A 19718-nucleotide genomic window follows, 5' to 3' on the forward strand; every position below is an offset into this window, starting at 1 on the left:
GGGGACAGGCTGAGTCCAGCACCTGCCAGGGCCCAGGGGTGAAGCCTTGAAGGGTCCATCCTGGGAGTCAGAAGAAAAACCAGGAACCCCAGCTCAGCTATGAATCTTCTCAATCCCTGGGGCAGGAATGAGGTCCTCCAAGATTGACAGGGCCCACAGGTACCTGGAGAAAAAAAATTATAATCTATCCCAAAGGACAATTACAGTATTCTAGACTTCAGATGTTCTTACAAACCATATTTCAAATACCAAGTTCAACACATAATCAAAAAGAACCAGGCACATGAGGACACAAAAGCAGATGAAAATTACAAGCAGAAACAGCAATCCATTGCAGTGTATTATCCATGGGGGTTCAAAAGATTGGAGTTCAAAACCATATACTTTAAAATAAGTATGTTTACTAGGCCTAAGGAGATCAAAGAATGAGAATCTCAGCAGAAATCAGAAACCATGAAAACGTGTCAAATGGAAATTCTGAAACTGAAAAATGCAGTCATAAAACTAAGTACAATAGAGGATGAGGTTAAAGTCAATTAGACACAGCCATTAAAAATAATCCTAGGGAAGTGGAAGATAAATCAGAAAATATCAAGAATGAAACGCAAAGAAGCAGAAGAGTGGAAATTCCAGAAAATGGTTTAGAACCTATATTCCAGTAACATAGTTTAGAGACCTGAAGGATATGCTGAGAACTGTTTTTGGAATTCTGGGGAAAGGAGAGAGAGTCTGTGGGCAAGAGAAAAGATGTGGTGAGAAATGGGAGAGGATTCTCCTCTGTGGGCAAGAGAAAAGATGTGGTGAGAAATGGGAGAGGATTCTCCAACACTGATGAAAGCAATAAGAAACAAGTTTAAGTTGGCAGTTTCTCATAAACACACGCTTTCCATACGACCCAGCAGCCCCCCTCCCGGGCATTTACCGAAGAGAAATGAAAACAGCGTCCATATAAACACCTGTATGCAAATGTGTATCCTACCTTTATTCATAATCACCTAAAACTGGAAATAAATGAATTGTCCTTCAGTTGGTGACTGGACTGTATTCGTTATTAATTGCTGTGTAAAAATTACCCTCCAGAACTTAGAGGCTGTTGTTTTGTAGCTTCTGTGGGTCAGGAATCTGGGTGCGGCTGAGCTGAGTGCCTTTGGTTCAGGGTCCCTCACGAGGAAGCAATCAGCTATCAGTCAAAACTGTAGTCATCTTGAGGCTGGTTGGAAAGATGGTCTGATTTCAACATCACTCACAGGAGCGTCTCCACAAGGGAGGCCTCACAACAGGGCGGCTGGCTTCCCCCAGAGCAAGCTGACCATGGGAAAGCAAGGAAGAGCACCCAGGATGGAAGCCACGCCCACTGCACGGCTGCTCATGGAGGGGACAGCCAGCACTCCAAACACATCTGGCTTGTTGGATTCAGGCCATATGTCCAGTCGAATCATGGGAAGAGGTTACCTGAGGTGTGAGTGCCTCTGGGTGGGCCCATCGGGAGCATTTCACAGGCTGACCAGTGCATGGATCAACTCTGCAATAAAAAAGGATGAACCATTATTACACACGACAAAATGGATGCATTGCACTGAGTGAAAAAAGAATCAAAAGACTCTAAGTATGATTGTATTTATATGACATTTGGGAAAAGGCAAACCACAGGGACAGTAAGAGATGAGTGGTTACCAGAGGCTGGGTGCAGTGGCCAGGGCTGGGCTGTGTAACAAAACGTCACAGGCCGGGTGGCCTGTAAAGAGCAGTGATGTGTTGGCCACGGTTCTGGAGGCTGGAGTCCAAGGTCAGCGTGCCGGCACTGATGACAGCCCTCTTGCAGGTTGCAGATTGCCAGCTTCCTGCTTGTCCTCACATGGTGGAAGGAAGGAGCTAGCTCTCCAGGGTCCCTGTTATAAGGGCACTAATCCCATTCATGGAGCGTCCACCACATGACCTAATCACCTCCCAAGGGCTCCACCTCCTAACACCACCACACTGGGGGGTAGGGCTTCAACATATGCGTTTTAGGGGGACACAAACATCCAGACCACAGCAGACCACAGAGGGGCATGTGGTAGTATTGACAAACAGGAATGAGTGTGTTCCTATAAATTTACAGGCAGGTGCATAGAATAAAGGTGAATCTCTCTTTCTGTAAATGTCACTTTTGTTTAAAATAAAAAAAGCCTGAGTAGAATAAATACAAAGAACAATACTCCTAGGCATATCATAGTGAGACACTGGTAACCAAGCATGAATCTTAAAAGCAGCCAGAGGTTAAAAAGGAAAAAAGAAGACAAATTACCTTTAAAGAAGCAGTGGAAGTCCAAAGACAATGAAATAACATATTTAACATTCTCAAATAAAGTAACTGCCAATCTAGAATTTTACAAACAGTAAAATACTTCTGTAAGAATGAAGGGAGTTAAGGATATCTTATCAAAACAAAACAAAACAAAAACTGAAAGAATTAAACATGGGCAGACCCAGAATGCTCAGGTAAAAGAAGGAAAAATGAACAATAAAAAACTAAGTAAAGGTAGGAGGGGGTAAAAATAATATTTACTATTATACACTGATAAATCACATTAACAGGTTATAATTTCAAAGGTAACCACTGAAAGAACAGTAGAGAGGTGTATAATTTCCAAACTATTAGAGTAAAATAGAATAATAAAAAGTCAATCAACCTAGAAGATAGCAAAGGGGGTAGAATAGGAGTATCTTCAAGGTACGACAGATTGAAAAGTCTCAGATGGTAGACAAAAAAGCATACATGAAAGTAATTTAAACTCAATTGAATTCCATTAAACTTTAAAAGACTCTTATTTAGTGTAAGTTCACATTAAAAATCAATTAATACAATATTTTAAAGCTTAAAGTTTCTGAAACCATGTAATACATGAGGATGCTGAAAATTTAAATGTGAAGGGATAGAAAAGGAAAAGATAGAGCATGCACATATTAAAAACAACAACAGTTCTGTTTGGAAGTTAAAACTTACATGCTGAGTAATCAATAGATTCAAGAAAGTCAAGAACCTAAGTTACTGAAATAGAAAATAAGCAACAAAGTCAAATGTTAATCCTTTGAAAAAAATCTTTGAAGCATTAATAAAATTGAGAATTCTCTTTCAAGGGTGATAGAGAAATAAAGTGGACATAAGTAGCCAATTCTGGGATGAAAAAGGGGACCCACCACAGATCTTCCAGAAATTAAAAAAATGATAATGATTATATTGTAAACAGCTTTATGCCAAAATAAATTTGTGAATTTAGATGAATACTTTTCTCCAAAACAATTACAGCTAACCCAAAATAGAAAAAAGAAATAGGAGAGCTAAATAGTAATGTAAATGTTAAATTATTGAGTTTGTAAATGAGTACTTTCCTACAAGGAAAACTCTAGGCCCAAATGATTTTTCTGGTAAGTTCTCTCAAAATTCTAAGGATGAAATAATTCCACTGTTATACAGACTTTTCCAGAGAATATGAAGAAGGAGAAGAAAAAAAATTAAAGCAGAAACCTCTCCCAGCTTGCATAAATAACCACTTAATTTATGACAGAATTGGCATTGGAGGAAGAATAATCAAATGCTGTCCACGTGAGGAACAAAAATGAAACTTGACCCCTACCTTACGCTGTAAACACACAATCCCTGGTAGATTTTAGATCTAAGCGTCAAATGTAAAATAAACTTTATAGAAGAAAATATAGAATAATAATCTTTTAACCTCAGAGATGGGAAAAGAAAGGGCTTCTTAAATTAAACAGGATACAAAAAAGTGCTAACCGTAAAGGAAAAAAAAAATATATATATATACGCACACACACACACATATATATATATGTATATGTATGTAATGGGATAGAATATTTTCAACACATTTAACCAACAAAGGGCCATATTCAGAGTTTACTTAAAAACAAACAAGACTACTGAACAGAAAAACAGAAAGGACAAATGAAAAGGCATGTCAACATTTTTAATGAAGTCCAACTTTATTCGTAATTAGAGAAATGCACATTAAAACCGCCGCGTGATCCTACCACAGATCCTATAAAATTTCAGAACTGGCTGACCAGGATGCAGAGCTTTGTGAAAGGATCACCAGGAAGGTTAGGGCAGGGATTTCATGCGGAGGAGAAAGCCAATACTGATTTGAGAGAGAACGTTGGGAGCTTCTGGGTAACGGACAACGTTCTATTTCTTGACTTGTGTGGTAGTTACAATTCCCCACTTAAAAAAAAAAAAAATGGGAGAGAAAGAGGGAGGGAGGGTATTTCAGAATGGCTGTGAGGTAGCCAGGATGGTGGTACTCCATGGCCGGCAAGAGATTCTGGCTTCACCATCCTATCTCTGGCTTCCCTCCAGGTCCAGGTAAGGTCAGGGGATGTAGTTTTTCATCTGAGCACATTGCTCACCCAAGGATGTTCATTGCTGACCCAAGAATGTTCATTGCTGACCTGCCCAGCAGGAGGGGGCGAATGGGTCTTGGGGAAGATCTAGCCAGGCGATTCTCATCACAAGTCACGCTTTACTTGGAAGGAGTCATGGGGTGGATAGTTGATTAGGGCAGGGCTTGTTCAAGCTTAGCATCAAGGACCCCAGGGTAATGCGGGAGTGTTCTGTTGGCACGCAGGAAAAGGATTGTTTTCATCACACACACACAGAGAAAAAACCCCAAAGTGTTTCTGAATGCTACCCCTCCCCCCATATTAAGCAGGGATTCCATGTAACGATTGGTTGGAAGTATTTGGCTTGTAAGACAGAGGCTTTTTGGTACGATGGGAGGAAATGACACTGGGAAGATACAGAAGGTAAAGATTTCTAGGGAAAGGAGCTGCAGTTTCCAAGAACAGACAGACGTACCGGTTCCCAGGTTCCCAGAGCATGGGTCTTTCCTAAGTTTTCTCCTCTCTTCTTCAACAACGTATTACTATTCATCTGGCGTTTTAATTTGATGCAGGCTATAAAAGCTGTACATGTTTTATGTGACAATTTGGGAAATACAGGAAAGAATAAACAATGAGTAAAACCTACCATTCCTTATATTACCCAGAAATACCCAAAACATGTCTAATCTTCCACTGTGTAGAATTCTGGTTTTTTCATACAAGTATATGTGTGTGTTTATATAAGATGTTTGGTTTTGTTTTTATAAAGCTTGAGTTACACTGTACACGTGGTTTTAACAATCTGCTTTTTTCCCTTAGAAATCTCACGTGGTATATCTCTAGGTCAACAAATGCAGAACTGCATTGTTTACAGTTGCCCATTAATTGTACATGACGCATAGCATCTCATCAGATGGGACTAACATGATTTAAAATAACCCAGCCCTATTTGTTGGATATTAGAATTACCTCCTGATTTTCTGTCCTTAAAATAAAACTGAGTGTTTATGATGGATTGCTCCAACTTGATTAAAATAGACATTTTGTAAAACTTTCCATGTTAATGTGTCATGTTCAGATTTATGTGTGTGTGTGTGTTTAGATGGAAATATGGAGATATAATCTTTCTTTTAAAACCATTGCTTTCTGAAATCTCTGATGATAACCCTTTACAAAAAGGGTAACAAAAACATTGTATACCCTTATACTGAAATTCAATATTCTTAAAATAATAACAATGGAATTTGAGTGATAGCAATAAGTCAACAAGTATGTGATAAGAGACTGTTTCACAAAGGTTGCATATATCTAGTAAGAAGGTAATTAATTCATTTTTTATTTTCAATTTTGGAGCATTTAAGGATAGCTGCTAAACAAAAAGGGAATTTAAAATGTATTGGATGATCAAAACTGAATGCAAAAACATTTAAAAAGATAACCATATATCCTTTCATTTTTATTAAATTTTCACTCCCCGCCATCCTCCCTAGCTCACCTTGGGTGATCTTATTCTACCACAAGGAAAGAGAAAATAGGCACTCCCCTTTACCAAAATATTTAATTTGTCTGTGTTTTGAGTCAAAAGCCAAAAGCTACGGCTTGGTAAATGGTCCTAGAAAACTTAATACAAAAAACTCTGAGTCTTACTTTAAAAATCAAAATAAACCCCAAAACCAACAGAACAAACCAAAAATCCCTCTAGACCAAATGGAAATTTCTGTGGAATATGTTGCCTGAAATTAATCATATAAAATTCAATATTTAGGAATATCAGGCTTCAAAACTTCAGTATGTAACTGATAGCGTATGTTCAAACCCTGAAACAGAGATTTACACGTTATCCCTTAAATGCTCATAGAGACCAGATTTTAAAATAGAACTAGTTCTGCGTTGTTGTTCATTGAAGATCACTTGAAAATCTCGAGTTATGTGCACAAAAGGAAAATTATTTCAATTGGGATTTCAGTCTTTCAAAGCAACATGACATGTTTATTTTGAGTCACCTGTGTGGACACCATGAGCTTCTGGGCTCCTGAAACCTTCCCATGACTATTAAAATACCGGCACAATTCTCTGGGTACTCAGGCAGGCACTCAGTAACAGCATTTACTGATTGGAATCACGTTGCCTGTTTCATAAGAACCAGTAAGTCCTATGCCGGGGCCAGAGTCAGAAAACCTCTCCTGGTCGGTATGATAAAAACTGATCAGATGTGATATATGTACAGCACATGATATATACACGGTCATTATAACTCAAATCGGTTAGTCGTACTGGTTCACAATTCACAGCGTATAGTCAATATGCTTACTAAATAAAGGCACAAGATGGGAATAAATGTTTAAAATAACTTGAAGTTTTCATTGAATCAGAAGTAGTGTTATTTTCAAGGAAACGATTTCTCTGGAATGCCAGTATCTGCATGCTACCTCTGCTTCCCAGAAATAATTATCTGTTTGTTCATTTGCTGAAATATAGTTATGCGTGGGTAATTATAGCTATCACTTACTTTAATTGCCATCCTTTTACTGATGCGAACACAGACTTAGATCTTTTTTTGTATATTTAATTATTCCCTGGACGTGTGGTTATTTATCATTAGATTAGAGAACAGTTTTTAGTGCTAGAACGTTGTAGTTATAGCAAACAAAATACTGTGAATCTAAAGATGTTTAGTGGGGAAATAAAGATAGGACAAATTCTATCTAGGCCATTTTTTATGTTCAGTATGATTTTCTTTCTTGCTGCTTGATGACTACACATTTTATGGCTGGGCCTCAGAAAAAATGACAATTAAAGAATACAGTCATTACATTTGATTTTCCATTTACCGTTCTATGAAGATTGTCTTTCTTTATTTGTGCTGTGTTTATCCTCGGTGCCTTGTAAGGATAATCTATGGTGATAAAGTACTGGGTGAGGCCATTTACCAGACCAGAAGCTCTGCATTCTTTACATAGACTCCAAGGCCACATGGAACCTAGTGCTGTGGTAGCAGCAAACCACATCGACTCTGGGAACTTTGGAGAGTGGTTTTTTTCACTCATGCTCAAGAAAGATCCAGACCCCTAGCGAAGGAGCCCTTGGTTAGAATCCACGAAATGTATTCAAATATAGGTTTTACAACCTCATCTTTTTTATAGGAACTGTATAGATTCTTTGGAATTCGTACTGCTTTCTGATTCAGAGCCAAACTGCCAGGGGAAGCAAGTCTTCACTTGACAATCTAGAATCTGGTGCAATTATCTATTTTGAGCAGCAGAACGTAGGTTTGTCAAGAAAGCGAGCTCCTCAGGCATTCAGAAAGCCCTGCTCCACTCCTCCGTTTCATTAAAGATACTTTGAAGTCATATTGAATAATCTCTAATTTGGACTTCATTTAATTCAGTTTCCTCCACTGTAGTTGAGAACTCGGGTTGAAAATGGCGGATGGAACTGCTGACTCTGCCATTTCCTAGCAGTGTCGCGTGGCTCCTCTCTGCCTGGGCTCGGACCCAGGGCTGATGCACGCTAACTTCATGACCCTGAGGAAAATGACTTAACCTCTCCAATCCTGAGTTTTCTCAGCTTAAAAATGGGGACAATCAAAGGACCTGCCCTGTGGGATTGTTATGAGGATTTAGTATCAATACGGTGATGCTAGCTAAAATTAGCGCTCAATAAATATTACCTATACACAGATATCATAAAAGGCTTAGATAGTTTAGAGCTAGAAGATCCCTGAGGATTTATCCAATAAAAACTAGAATTATGTACATGACATAGATGAGGTATAAGGCAGTGAATTAATTCCCCCAAGACCACACAGGCTATAATACTAGAATCAATGCCTTATAACTTGTTTACACATAGACCCAAGTACCCACGTGTGTATAGTCAAACACGCAGGTCATTTTGATGGTCTACACTGGTGTTCAGACATTATGATTCGGAGCCTCTGGCATGAATGGAAGTCGGGGTGTGTGGGTAGAGTTCAAGGGAAGGGAAGAACACTGTTGCTGCCGCAGAAAGAGTACATGGAAGGAGGGGCGTAGAACTGTGTTTGCTGGGAATTATTGCCCCAGAGTCTGGTCTGGGAGAGGGATGTGCCCTGAGAAAGCTAGAGCAGGTTTATAAGTGTGCGTGAGAAATGGTTCTGTGATGGAGACCCCACTTCCGATGGAAGTCAACAAATAAGGGGCTTCAGATGAACCTTGAATGCGCCCCCAGCACCAATCAGGGGTCTTCATCCCCGTGGGAAAACACAGTGGGATTCTCTACCCCAAGGCTCTGGGGTTCTTCTGATGCCTCTGTGTAACAATGTCCCTTAGCTACATGAGGGACACATGTTCAAGAATTTACAGGTGAAATAATATAATTTCTGTAATTTTTAAAAAAGATAATGAGAAGTAGATGAAACAAGACTGAAATACTGAAAATCCTGCAGCTTGGTGATGGGTCCATGGAGTTTCACTCCATATTCTCTTTGCTTTTATATGTACATGAAATTTCTGTAATAAAGTCTTGAGATATTTGTTGTCTTGATAGATAAGATGGGTTAATTATTGTAGTTTTATGTGCACTTCTCAGAATACTTAATGAAAATAAACTTGCTTATTATTTAGTGGTCACTTAAAGTCTCTCATTTTCTGTACAGAGCCTTTGCCCATATTTTAAAATATGAGAGTAGGTCCTTTATTTTGACTTGTAGGATGTTTTAAGAATAATAGAGCCTTTTATTTGGTGTATTTAAATGTTCTATGTTGTTCTTTTTTAATTTGCATTTTACTTTTTTGATATTTTTAAAGTGTATTTATTTTAAAGGTTCGAATAGAAGCATTGATACATTTTCTTTTCCTTCATGGCGTGTGTCTTTGGTGCCATTTTTAGATCATTTGCCTTTAAAAAGTACTGCTTCTAATATGGCAACAAAATAAAAGGTTTTGTTGGCCAAAAAAAGAAACCCTGCCTTTTCTAATTTCCTTGGCACCTTCAGTGCTTCCAGCTATTCCTTTGCGCCTCCGGGTTCACACTCCCATGCGTATTGGCCATAACCGGGCTTTCTCACCTCCCTGCTATGACCTTCAGGGTCAGTGCCACCCCAGAGTCATCTTCCCCTGAAGCCCCCTCACCTCCTGCATCACCAGGAGGAAATGACATTCCCAGAATTTCTCCAGTGCCCCTTTCTTCTCTGTCACTCTCTCTCCGTCACCACCCAGCCTTCCATCCCCACCCCCGACACTGACTCTATCTGTCCTGACCCTTCTTTAGTCGACAGGTAAGAGATGCCTTTGCACCCACCACTTTGGTACCCTGGTGCCACAGCCCTTCTCAGAAATCTACAGTGCTGCCCATTGCCTTCAAATATCGCCAGATTCTGTGAAGTGTTAGGTGACGCCTTTAATTTCTGGACTACACCCTCCAGGTCCCCTACTTCGGCCATCTTACAGGCCACCCCCAGGACGTGGAGACATCTCGTGTTCCGTGTTACGATGCGTCAGCGCTTCCGTTCCCTTGGCCAGGCTGACCTTCCTCAACCTTGCTCACCTTTCAAAATCCTCCCCATCCTGGAAGGTCCACAGCCTTTGGCATCTCCACCATCACTCTTCCTCTAATCCCTCGCCCAGAGTGAATCCCTGCTTTCTCCAGCTCCATCTCAACGCCACCTGCGCCCCGTGGAACCCTTAAGTCATTCTGTTGTGTATTCTGCTTCAGAAGCATTACCGTGAAGATTTGAGATCCTCGGAGGCAGACCTTTTCTTGAGTCTTGGCACATCTCCCAGTGCCTCATTCAGAGGGTGACCTAGATATTTCCTACCTTTATTTAGTTGACACTGTGTAGAGCAGTTCATGCTAACGGCTTGGCTCTGAGTTTGGATCCGCACTAAGCTGACTTTCTGTTCTGACTCAGCGAGCAATCTTCTAATTGATCATTTAGTTTTAAAGAATGGATCACAGCACTCTTCTCCTTCCCCAGGTTCCTAGTCTCTGTAAGACGTCCAGTGAACCGGATTCTCTAGCAGCAGACATTTGTCTTGCTCGTCAATGGGCCCTTCATCCCCCTCTCACCTGAATCCCAAACTCTTAGCTTTGCCCTGCTACCTGGACATACATGTTATTGTGACTATGCTTATCTAGTTGCCTGGAACGCCAACCTGTGTGTGATCTTGGATTTCCACCCACCCTTCCTCTGTATTGATTCCGATCACTCTAACACTCACTGCTTGATTGGAACCTTCCCCACATCTGCTACCCGGGTCTCGATACAGTGTTCCCCTGGGCAACTTTAGACATTGCTATTACTTTTGACCAAGACCCAGTCCCCCCATGACCGCCCATCCGTATGTCTATCACTTCCTAGAGACTGGCTCTCTCCTGCCCAGTCTCAACGAACTAACCCTTCCACGCCAAGGTATTTGTATATATATCGAGATCAACTGGGAAGACTTCTTATGTGTTAACAGGATATTGTGGACTTCTCTGCAGAACTAACTCTCTAACTGGAAAACTATGAGTGATTTTCTAATGGTGTTTAAATCAGGAATCATGTACATGTTTAATCAGTTATACCATACTGGTTAATTATGATTTCAGATGAGAGGAGCAAACAGTTCAGATCTAAAGTTGTCTAGGTTGAACTTTCATTGGACGGTTGTTACTTTTTAGTCCATTCATTTTTATCAGGAAGTCACCTGACTGATGCCTCTCTCAGAGTGCTTCTCAGCCAGGGATGATTTTGCCTCCCAGGGGATATTTGGCAATGTCTGGGGACCGTTTTGGTTGCCACAGCTAAGTAGGAGATGCACAGGACAGACCCCCAGCGTAGAATTACACAGCCCAAAACGTCAGCCAGGCTGACGATGAAAAATCCTGCTTGGGTCACGAGGGATAATTACTATAACCTTTTGGAGCCTCGAGGGCACTTCTGTATCGTGGGAGATATAAGTTGCCTCAGACCCGCCACTGAGCCTATAGGGTTGGTTACGTATTGGTCTGTTGTGACCGGGCAGCTACCCTGACCTTTTCCGCGTGGAATTTCACCCAATCTCCTCCTTTCCTTTGGGTGTAGAATGAACGATAGTCAATACAATTCACCTGACACGTAGACTTGATGGTGTCTTATCTCATCTGTCTTCCATCCCTTCTCAGCCACCCTGCTACCCCACAAATGGGAAGCAAACTGCCACCATAGGGACCCCTTTACCCTTCGTTGCCCACAGGCTTCTCTTTCCCCATCAGTGTTTCATCAGACTGTTTTCAGCCTCTAGAAAAGTTTTCCTTCTCCCCTCCAGTACTTCTTTGCCCACGTCTGTGCTATTATGACATATTTCTTCGTGATCATTTCAGCTTTTTTTTGTCAGTACATTTCCTCTTTGATTGGATGGAACTCCAGCAATACCTGGTATTACCATGCTGCCTTGGGAAATTTATTTTTCAATGAGTGTTTACTGACCTTCATTTCAATCCGTGAAATGTCACCATTTTAATTTGTTCAGTAAGTACACGACTTACTTTATTTGGGGAGAGAACACACAACTTAACGGCTATTTTGTTTTGACCTCCATAGGTTTACCTGAAGACGATGGATTCTCCAGGTTGTCTGGGAGTGGGACCTCCTCCCTTCGGAGACATAGAGAGAGTCACACCACTCAGGTAATGACCCCTCAATGCTTACCTTTGCTATGGTAATTGATGTTAAATGCCTACAAGAGATTCACGAAGGTGTGACCAAGAGTGCTTGTTCTTATTGGACTAGGGAACACAGTTATTTTCAACTCTGCTGTAAGTTTCTTCACTTCAACATTCTCTTTCCCTTTGTATCAGCTGACTGCTCTCTATTTTCTGCTGGTTTCAAAAAAAGAAGAACATTCAAAACAAATAAAAATTAATAGATGGTTTCATATGAACTGTTCTGACATAATTTATGTAGTGGCATTTTAAAGTCACTGTCAGGTGAAGGGCATATTGCATCTGCTGAATGGCATTAGTATTCCCTGCATTGGACCTCAGCTGAAATAGGAAGGCTGTAAGTGAGGACAACATGGAAAGAAAATGCTTGAAGTCCCTATGGTTTCATGGCCATTATCTCTCAGTTTCCACCTCAAATTCCATGTAATCCAAATTCATTTGTAAACTATCATATGATCAGAACACTGCAAAATCAAAATGAGATTGCAGTTCACAAAACTGTTCTGATGTGCTTCAGTAATTTCACGTGTATGCGCAATGTGTTTGGCCTCAAAAATTTTGCCAAAATAAAGAGGATTGTCACTTTAAAATAAACTCTAGTGTTTGTAGAAAGAATAAAGGATTCATATCAATAGTTTAGTGTCCTTTTTATGTTGAGTTTTAAAATACTGCCTTCAATAAGTATCTTCAAAAAGTATGACTTTGCTTTGAAGGTGGTACATAACCAACAATGTATCAGATTTTATTATCAATATATTAAAGATCATTGCTTTAGCAGCAAGATTATTTTTTATGAAGTTACAGCACAACTTTTGCTTTGTCAAATATCTACATTAAAATCGTTTAAAAACTCAGTCAAGTATTCAGATGTTTTCAGGAAACCAATTATCCAGCCAAAGATCTTTTTTCATCTGAACATTTGACATTATACAGGCACGGTTATATTATCAGCTGAGATTTTTAAAATAACACTGATGAGCTAGTGGGAAAAATCAATAATTTAATCTTAAAAATAAATCTTACAGTAGACAATATGCTGAAATCACTTACACTGATATATAGGCGTTGAAATAGAAAAAAAAATGCTGATTGCTTGCAATAATAGATTGTCCTAATCTCCCCTCCGTTCCTTAGAGATGCATTTACTTTACCTTGTGAGCGTTACAGCTGCTTTATCTATGATAATTCACGGGAGAACCTGCTTGTAAAGGACATTGGCTTGATTTTTATTATAGGACTGGCTCCTATACGTTAGAGCACAGTGATAGATACATCCTTTCCAGGGCTCCCGCTGCAATGTGGTTCATAGAGAAAAGGGTTAATTTTGAAAGAAGGTGCATAAAATAGGCATCTCTGGAACTTTCCCTCCAATCTTTCACGGATTTGGCTAAGATGCAAAGAGAGATGGGAAAGACCACCGGGAATAATTTTCCATTCCCAGTTTTCAATGAGGGCTTGTTTTCAAATGCAAACAACCTCCAGTTATCTCACAGTGCATATTTTCAAGGAAATGGAAAACCAGGCTCATTTTCTTCCATGCCTGGTGTGGGCATTCTCCTGGCAGGACACACGTGTCAGTGTTGGGGACCTATAACAGTTATGTGGAACTATGCCTTGAATGGCCACACATCTCTCAGCATAAATGCTTCTTGTATGACATTTATATAGGAAATATGGACACATACAGGCATATTGAATTCTAGACTTTCTAGTAATGCTACTAAATAAGAATTCTATAAAATCAGCCCTGAACTGATTGGGAATGTAGCAATAAAATTAAATGTTGACTAAAAATTGAATTCCTATTTGAGGATGTCTGTATTTTAATTAGCATCATCAGTGATTTTAATGAAATCCCTTTAAGGAAGATAAAATATCTGGGTGTTACTGTAGATAAAGAAAACAAGAAATAGATTTAGTAATTTGCCAGAGGTCATAGGGAAAATGCAGTGTCCACAGTTTGAATGGATGTCAAGATCCTATGTCTTGTTTCTGAGAGTGAGCTTACCATGACATTAAAAGCAATGGAGGAGTCATCCAACTTTTACATAAAATTTAAAGAAGTTTTGGTCAAGGTGAAAAATCTTAAGTAGCTGTAGTGGACATTTGTGGTTTGTGTTCTTACCTGCTGGCCACATATTTAAGTTTCTGGCCTACCACCATGATAATATAAGGAGAGAGATTTCACCTTCCTTCCTTCCTTTGAGAGCTGGATAAATGCATGTGAGATGGGCTCTGTCTATCCACCATGGGTTATGGGTTGAGAGACATACGATGGAAGGGACGGGGATAGATGTCGCCATGGGGGTGTCATCTGGCCACAGTGGCTCCCTCCAGTGGCCAAAGATGTTAGCCTGTGTCTGTGACCGCCGGTCACCGCGTTCACCTTGGGTGCAGTCCACGTGCCAAACCTGTCCTTAACTTCACGTCCAATTATTTTGCTTTCCAATAAATCTTCTACCTGTTAGAGTTAGTTTCTGTTGCTTGCAAAGAAGAATTTTGACTGACACACTAATCTGATTTTATTGTTATTATCTATAAAAGTTACTTTATATCAAAGGGGTAAAATTTTATTTTTTATTCTCTATTTTTTTAAATTGAAGTATAGTTGATTTACAATGTTATGCTAATTTCTGCTGTACAGCAAAGTGACTCAGCTATACATATATATACATTCCTTTTTTATATTCTTTTCCATTATGGTTTATCACAGGATATTGAATATAGTTCCCTGTGCCATACAGTAGGACCTTGTTGTTTATTCATTCTAAATGTAATAGTTTGCATCTACTAACCCCAAACTCCCAGTCCATCCCCCTCTCTCTCTGCCCCTCCCCACTGGCCACGGCAAGTCTGTTTTCTATATCTGTGAGTCTCTTTCTGTTTTGTAGATAGGTTCACTTGTGCCATAGTTTAGATTCCACATAGAAGTGATGTCATATGGTATTGTCTTTCTCTGTCTGACTTACTTCACTTAGTATGATCATCTCTAGTTGCATCCATGCTGCTGCAAATGGCATTATTTTGTCCTTTTTCATGGCTGAGTAGTATTCCATTGTATACATGTACCACATCTTTATCCATTCGTCTTTCAAGTTTTACACAGAGTGTGCATTATTCTTAATGTAGATGTAAACAATTTCCTAATAGGGGTAGCACCTCCATAAATAGCTTCTTTTCTCAAGGTACAGAATATAGAAAATGTAGTTTATGTTCTATTCCATTGTATTTTTAAAATTAATTTGCAAGCTGTAAGGACTTTATGTCAAAGTAGTAAAAATCAATTTAGCTTAAAATATTTGGAACTAGTAAAACCTGAGACACTAGCCGGATCGGGTATGCGGCTGTGATCATTTATGCTCCTTTTGTAGAAGGCTTGGTAGGTCCAGGCTGTGAACCGAGGCGAACTATTCACGTCCTTCTGCTCCCCAGGGCACAGGTAAACCAGCAGTGAAGGTGTGACATCGTGGAATCCCACATCCTAGTCCTGAAGGGGGGCTTTGTGGCATTTCCCAGTTCTCAAAACTGGAATCGCAGAGGTTGAAGAAGCCACTTCATGTTGGTTTTTGAATTAGACAGTGTTTATGAAAATACCATGCCATTTATCTACTTGCCATTTTGTAACATGTGAAATCATTTTTTTTAAGTTTATACCATTTGGCAGGATGCAGTCCCTTAGAGGTAAGTCAGTGGGGAGAGACTCAGCACTGAATGAAATACTGAGAACACACCCACCAGCCTAGAGGGACTTATTCGTGTTTGTGTTGAGACTGCAATGCTGACTCGGGGGGCCAGGTAACCTGACACAGGGAGCCCACGGATTATAAATAGAGCGGAAGCCTGAGCAGAGCAGAAGAAGGCAGGCCTGGAGGCAGGAGGGCAGCAGAGAGGATGGATGAAATAAAGCGCTCAGTGCTTGCCCTCGGCGTAAAATCGCTATTCACACGTCTGTTTAGGGGTCCACACTTGACATTGAAAAATGAGATTACTTTTTATTTGAGCATAGTTAATTTGTATTTACATTCTCATTTTAACTTTACCAGGTTTCACTTCCTGACGTTTTATTCCTCTCATCTGTCTGTTCTGCCCAGTAATATTGTGCGGTTTACAATCTTCGATCTTCGATGTGGGCATTTATTGTATTTCTTGCCAAACTTTTTTTTAATATTCTTTGGCTTTTTAAAAGAGCACTAAAAGTTGTTCTTCATATCTGTAATATTCAAATATTCAATGTAAGAAATCATGGATGGTTTCTGATAAAATAGTGGCAATCCAGGGCCTGAGAGCTTAATAAATATCTACTCCCTTCCGTCACAGCCGCCAATGGAAGCCCTAACAGAATCAATATGCAGTCGATCCACACCAAGAAGCGAATTGTTATGTGGTTTGTTTTACTGAACCATCAAAGGAGCCTTTTTGTAATGTCACATATCAAAGAAATGAAGAGTTTGCAGAGCACTCAATAAACCCAATGCCTTCTTTCTATATTCATTTTATTTGTCACATGGACTGTTTGAACTATATTGTGGCATGGAAAAGAAACAGTGTGTTAGATAAAATAACAAAATGTAGACACTTTTCCTTTAATGTTAAGGGGGTAATTCTAAAACACATGATGGGGAATAGAAATAAGATAACCATTTCCAAAGGAAATATGCGTATTTCACTTGTAAGCTACAAACCGAAGGAGATCTATCATAGAAAGCTCTTCACACAGCTGAGGTTTCGGGAAATCCGTATGCACCACTCGTGACTTCCATATTATGGGCAAGCAATGAAGGCAGTAAATTAATTTTATGGTTAAGAGTTAAATGGCCGTGTTTTCAACAGGAAAGGGACATGTCCTGTATAGATATATAGAAGCTTGGAAAATAACACAGACAAATCCTATAGTTTGTCTTTTTTCCTTCATAGAATTGCACCATATGTGTATCCTAAATGTATTTAAATGCAGAATGTTTTTCCAGTGACAACAATGACTATTATCAATGAGGAAAAATCAATTTTAAGAAATATGAAAGGAACGAGAACGCAGAATTGTGACTGCGTGTTTTTTGTTTGTTTTGTTGAAGTATACGTGGTGACTATGTTTTTAAAAAGGAGAAGGGTCTTGTGATATCTCTGCAGGCTGAGGTCAGGGGAGCACTCCAGGTGGGGAAGGAGCAAAGACCCTGGACAGGAGCCGGCCTGGATCGCAAGATGGCCAGCGTGGCTGGAATGGAGTAACTCCATTCTGCAATATGGCTAGATGTTTCCTTGAAGAGCAGTAGAAATTACCATTAGCTATAAGTGTTAATTCTAGAAAAAGGGAACTTTTAAGTTATAAACGACAGCGAGAGGCTAAATGTAAAATCCCAGTTATGACTGTATTACCTTGTCTTTCTTCAAAACCGTTAACCAGGTTTGCCTTTTTTATAAGTGGAAAATATAAGACAAATAACTCTGTTCCTGCTCCAGATACAGAGAACTGGAAGATTGATACCTGGGAACCTGGGCCCCAGAGTTTCTGACTTATTAAGTGTACTACTCTGTACATTAATGGGGCCTGACAACTTTGAAAGAAAAATTTAGGCTAAAGGAACAGAAAGTTTTCCATGGTGCTGAAATGTAATCTAGCCAACCTTGGTAAAGGAATTTATTTTATGACCTTAGTAGACCTCCAAGACCTGATTTTTCTCTGATTTCTATGATTACACTATTATTTGAAACTGTCATTTCTGACAGAGTCAGAAATAGGTTCTAAAACAGATGAACTATGATATTGGGAAGAAGTGTCATAAAGTCAATGACATAAAAAGCCTAGATTTTGAAGCCCAAGTGGATTTAAATTAATTGTATACACTTGCAGGTGATTTTTAATATCTATTTTGGGAAAGGAGTCTTGATTAAAAAGATCTGCTCTTGTATGTTGCCTACTTTGGCAGAATCTTGTCTATTTTCCTTTCTAATGCTTCCTGACATCTCTTTTCCTTTCTCTATTTTCTCTAGCATTTGTACCCACATGATTTGCGATGACTATGTCTTAAAGACACAGTCATTGACCCCTAGTCACCACCCCTGGCAGACACAGTGCCCACCAAATCCATTTCTTTGGAAGCGCCTAGCTAGACTACGTTTCCCAGCATGCTTGTGATTGGGAGTGGTCATGTGACTGAGATACAGCCAATGGAGCAGGAGTACTGATGTGAGCTCCCTCCAGCCTTGGCCCATGCAAACCTCCCTTGGACTGTGGGTGCTTTATGCCCTTTCCCATCCAAAAGCTGGATACACAATACTCCAAGACCCAGGAAGATGCAGAGTACAATTGTGACAACGTGGAGGTCATCCATCCACTGATCAGAAACACCCATTTTAGCCTTAACATGAACAAGGCTGAAACGGGTGGATTTCGTGTCAATCCACTGGTATTTGTGGTTTGTCTGTTACAGCATCTTGGGTAATGGAAACTGGTACCCTTGCTCATTTATTTGGCCTAATGTTTTAGGGGTTGCTACTGAGCATTATTTATAGCCCTTAATTCACTAAGTTTAGCCTCCATGATTATTTAGCAATCTTTATTCTTTAAGGTGGTAAAAATCATGCCTGTTCATGTCTTCTGATGATAGGATTATTGGAATGTTGCTTATCAGACATTTTAATACAAAATAATGATCACTGGTGCTCCCACCGAGTCATAAATATGTAAAAGCAAAGCTTGTAATTCTTAACAACTGGTCACACAGAAATCCCTCCAAATCAATAGACTTTATTTTACTCAGGGACAAAGCGAGACCCCTATAATAAACTGGGCATCCTGGAGAAATGGTTAATACTCTTAGGACCTATTTGTGCATTTAATGATTAGAAGGAATTGTCTCTCTTATCTCTCATTCTCAAGCGGGTGGCTCTAACTGGCAACTAAACTTTGGAGGGAGACTCAAGGTTGAGGACAGAGAAGATGTTTCCCCCATGCTAAACTATGCCCCTTTCTTAAATATAGTTGATTTTTAAAATCCATTTGGATTGGGCTAATAGTTTTATTAGCATTCAGTTTCACGAAGTGGTTTTCCTCATTCTTATTTAATTATATTTAATACCATAACACAGATTGTGATTGTTTCCAGAAATAAGTATTTTGAGAAATGAATAAGTTAACAGGTAAACTGTGCCCTACAAAGCAGTGCAAGTGAAGATACTGGCCATTTGGACATTGGGGTTAAGTATCCTTGGACTTGGACCCTCCATCCTCTGGAGGCTGTGGAGTGCTTATCTGCCATGGTCGTGACCCTTGCTTTCCTCACTTTCATACCTATATCTTATCTCCTTTCTGACTTATTCACATCTGCATTACTAGTTCAAAGCTGACTCTCAAGTTGTATACCACACGGCACAGTGTTTTCTCTCTCTTTTGTTTTTCGGTCATTGTCGATGTAGACGTGAACAAAGGTGTGGACACCATCCCTCATCCCACTCGACCCAAGTTGCTTTTCTTCTTTGTGTGTCCAACTCATCCTTTTAGTCCAAAACAAATCCCACAGCCCAACAGAAATCTCTTGGCCGTACTGGCTTTGAAATGAGTCATGTCTCCTCTGTATCCCAACAGCAGTCATTGCGTCTGTAATTTATTAATCAGTTAACGCTGTGCTTCCTCATGAAGTTTTTGTGCTGACGTCCTGTTTGAGCTTGTTTGT

The 19718-nt window shown here is 39.8% G+C and overlaps 1 protein-coding gene across 1 annotated transcript in view; it reads left to right on the forward strand.

The window, feature by feature from the left end:
* The window catches only part of MYO16 (myosin XVI), a 411612-nt gene that overhangs the window by 381392 nt on the left and 10502 nt on the right, over positions 1–19718 (forward strand). The window contains 1 exon segment of the mRNA XM_032611435.1: positions 11927–12012. Coding sequence (XP_032467326.1) covers positions 11927–12012 — 86 coding nt within the window.

Source organism: Phocoena sinus, chromosome 18 (genome assembly GCF_008692025.1).
Source record: "Phocoena sinus isolate mPhoSin1 chromosome 18, mPhoSin1.pri, whole genome shotgun sequence".
Taxonomy (NCBI): Eukaryota; Metazoa; Chordata; class Mammalia; order Artiodactyla; family Phocoenidae; genus Phocoena; species Phocoena sinus.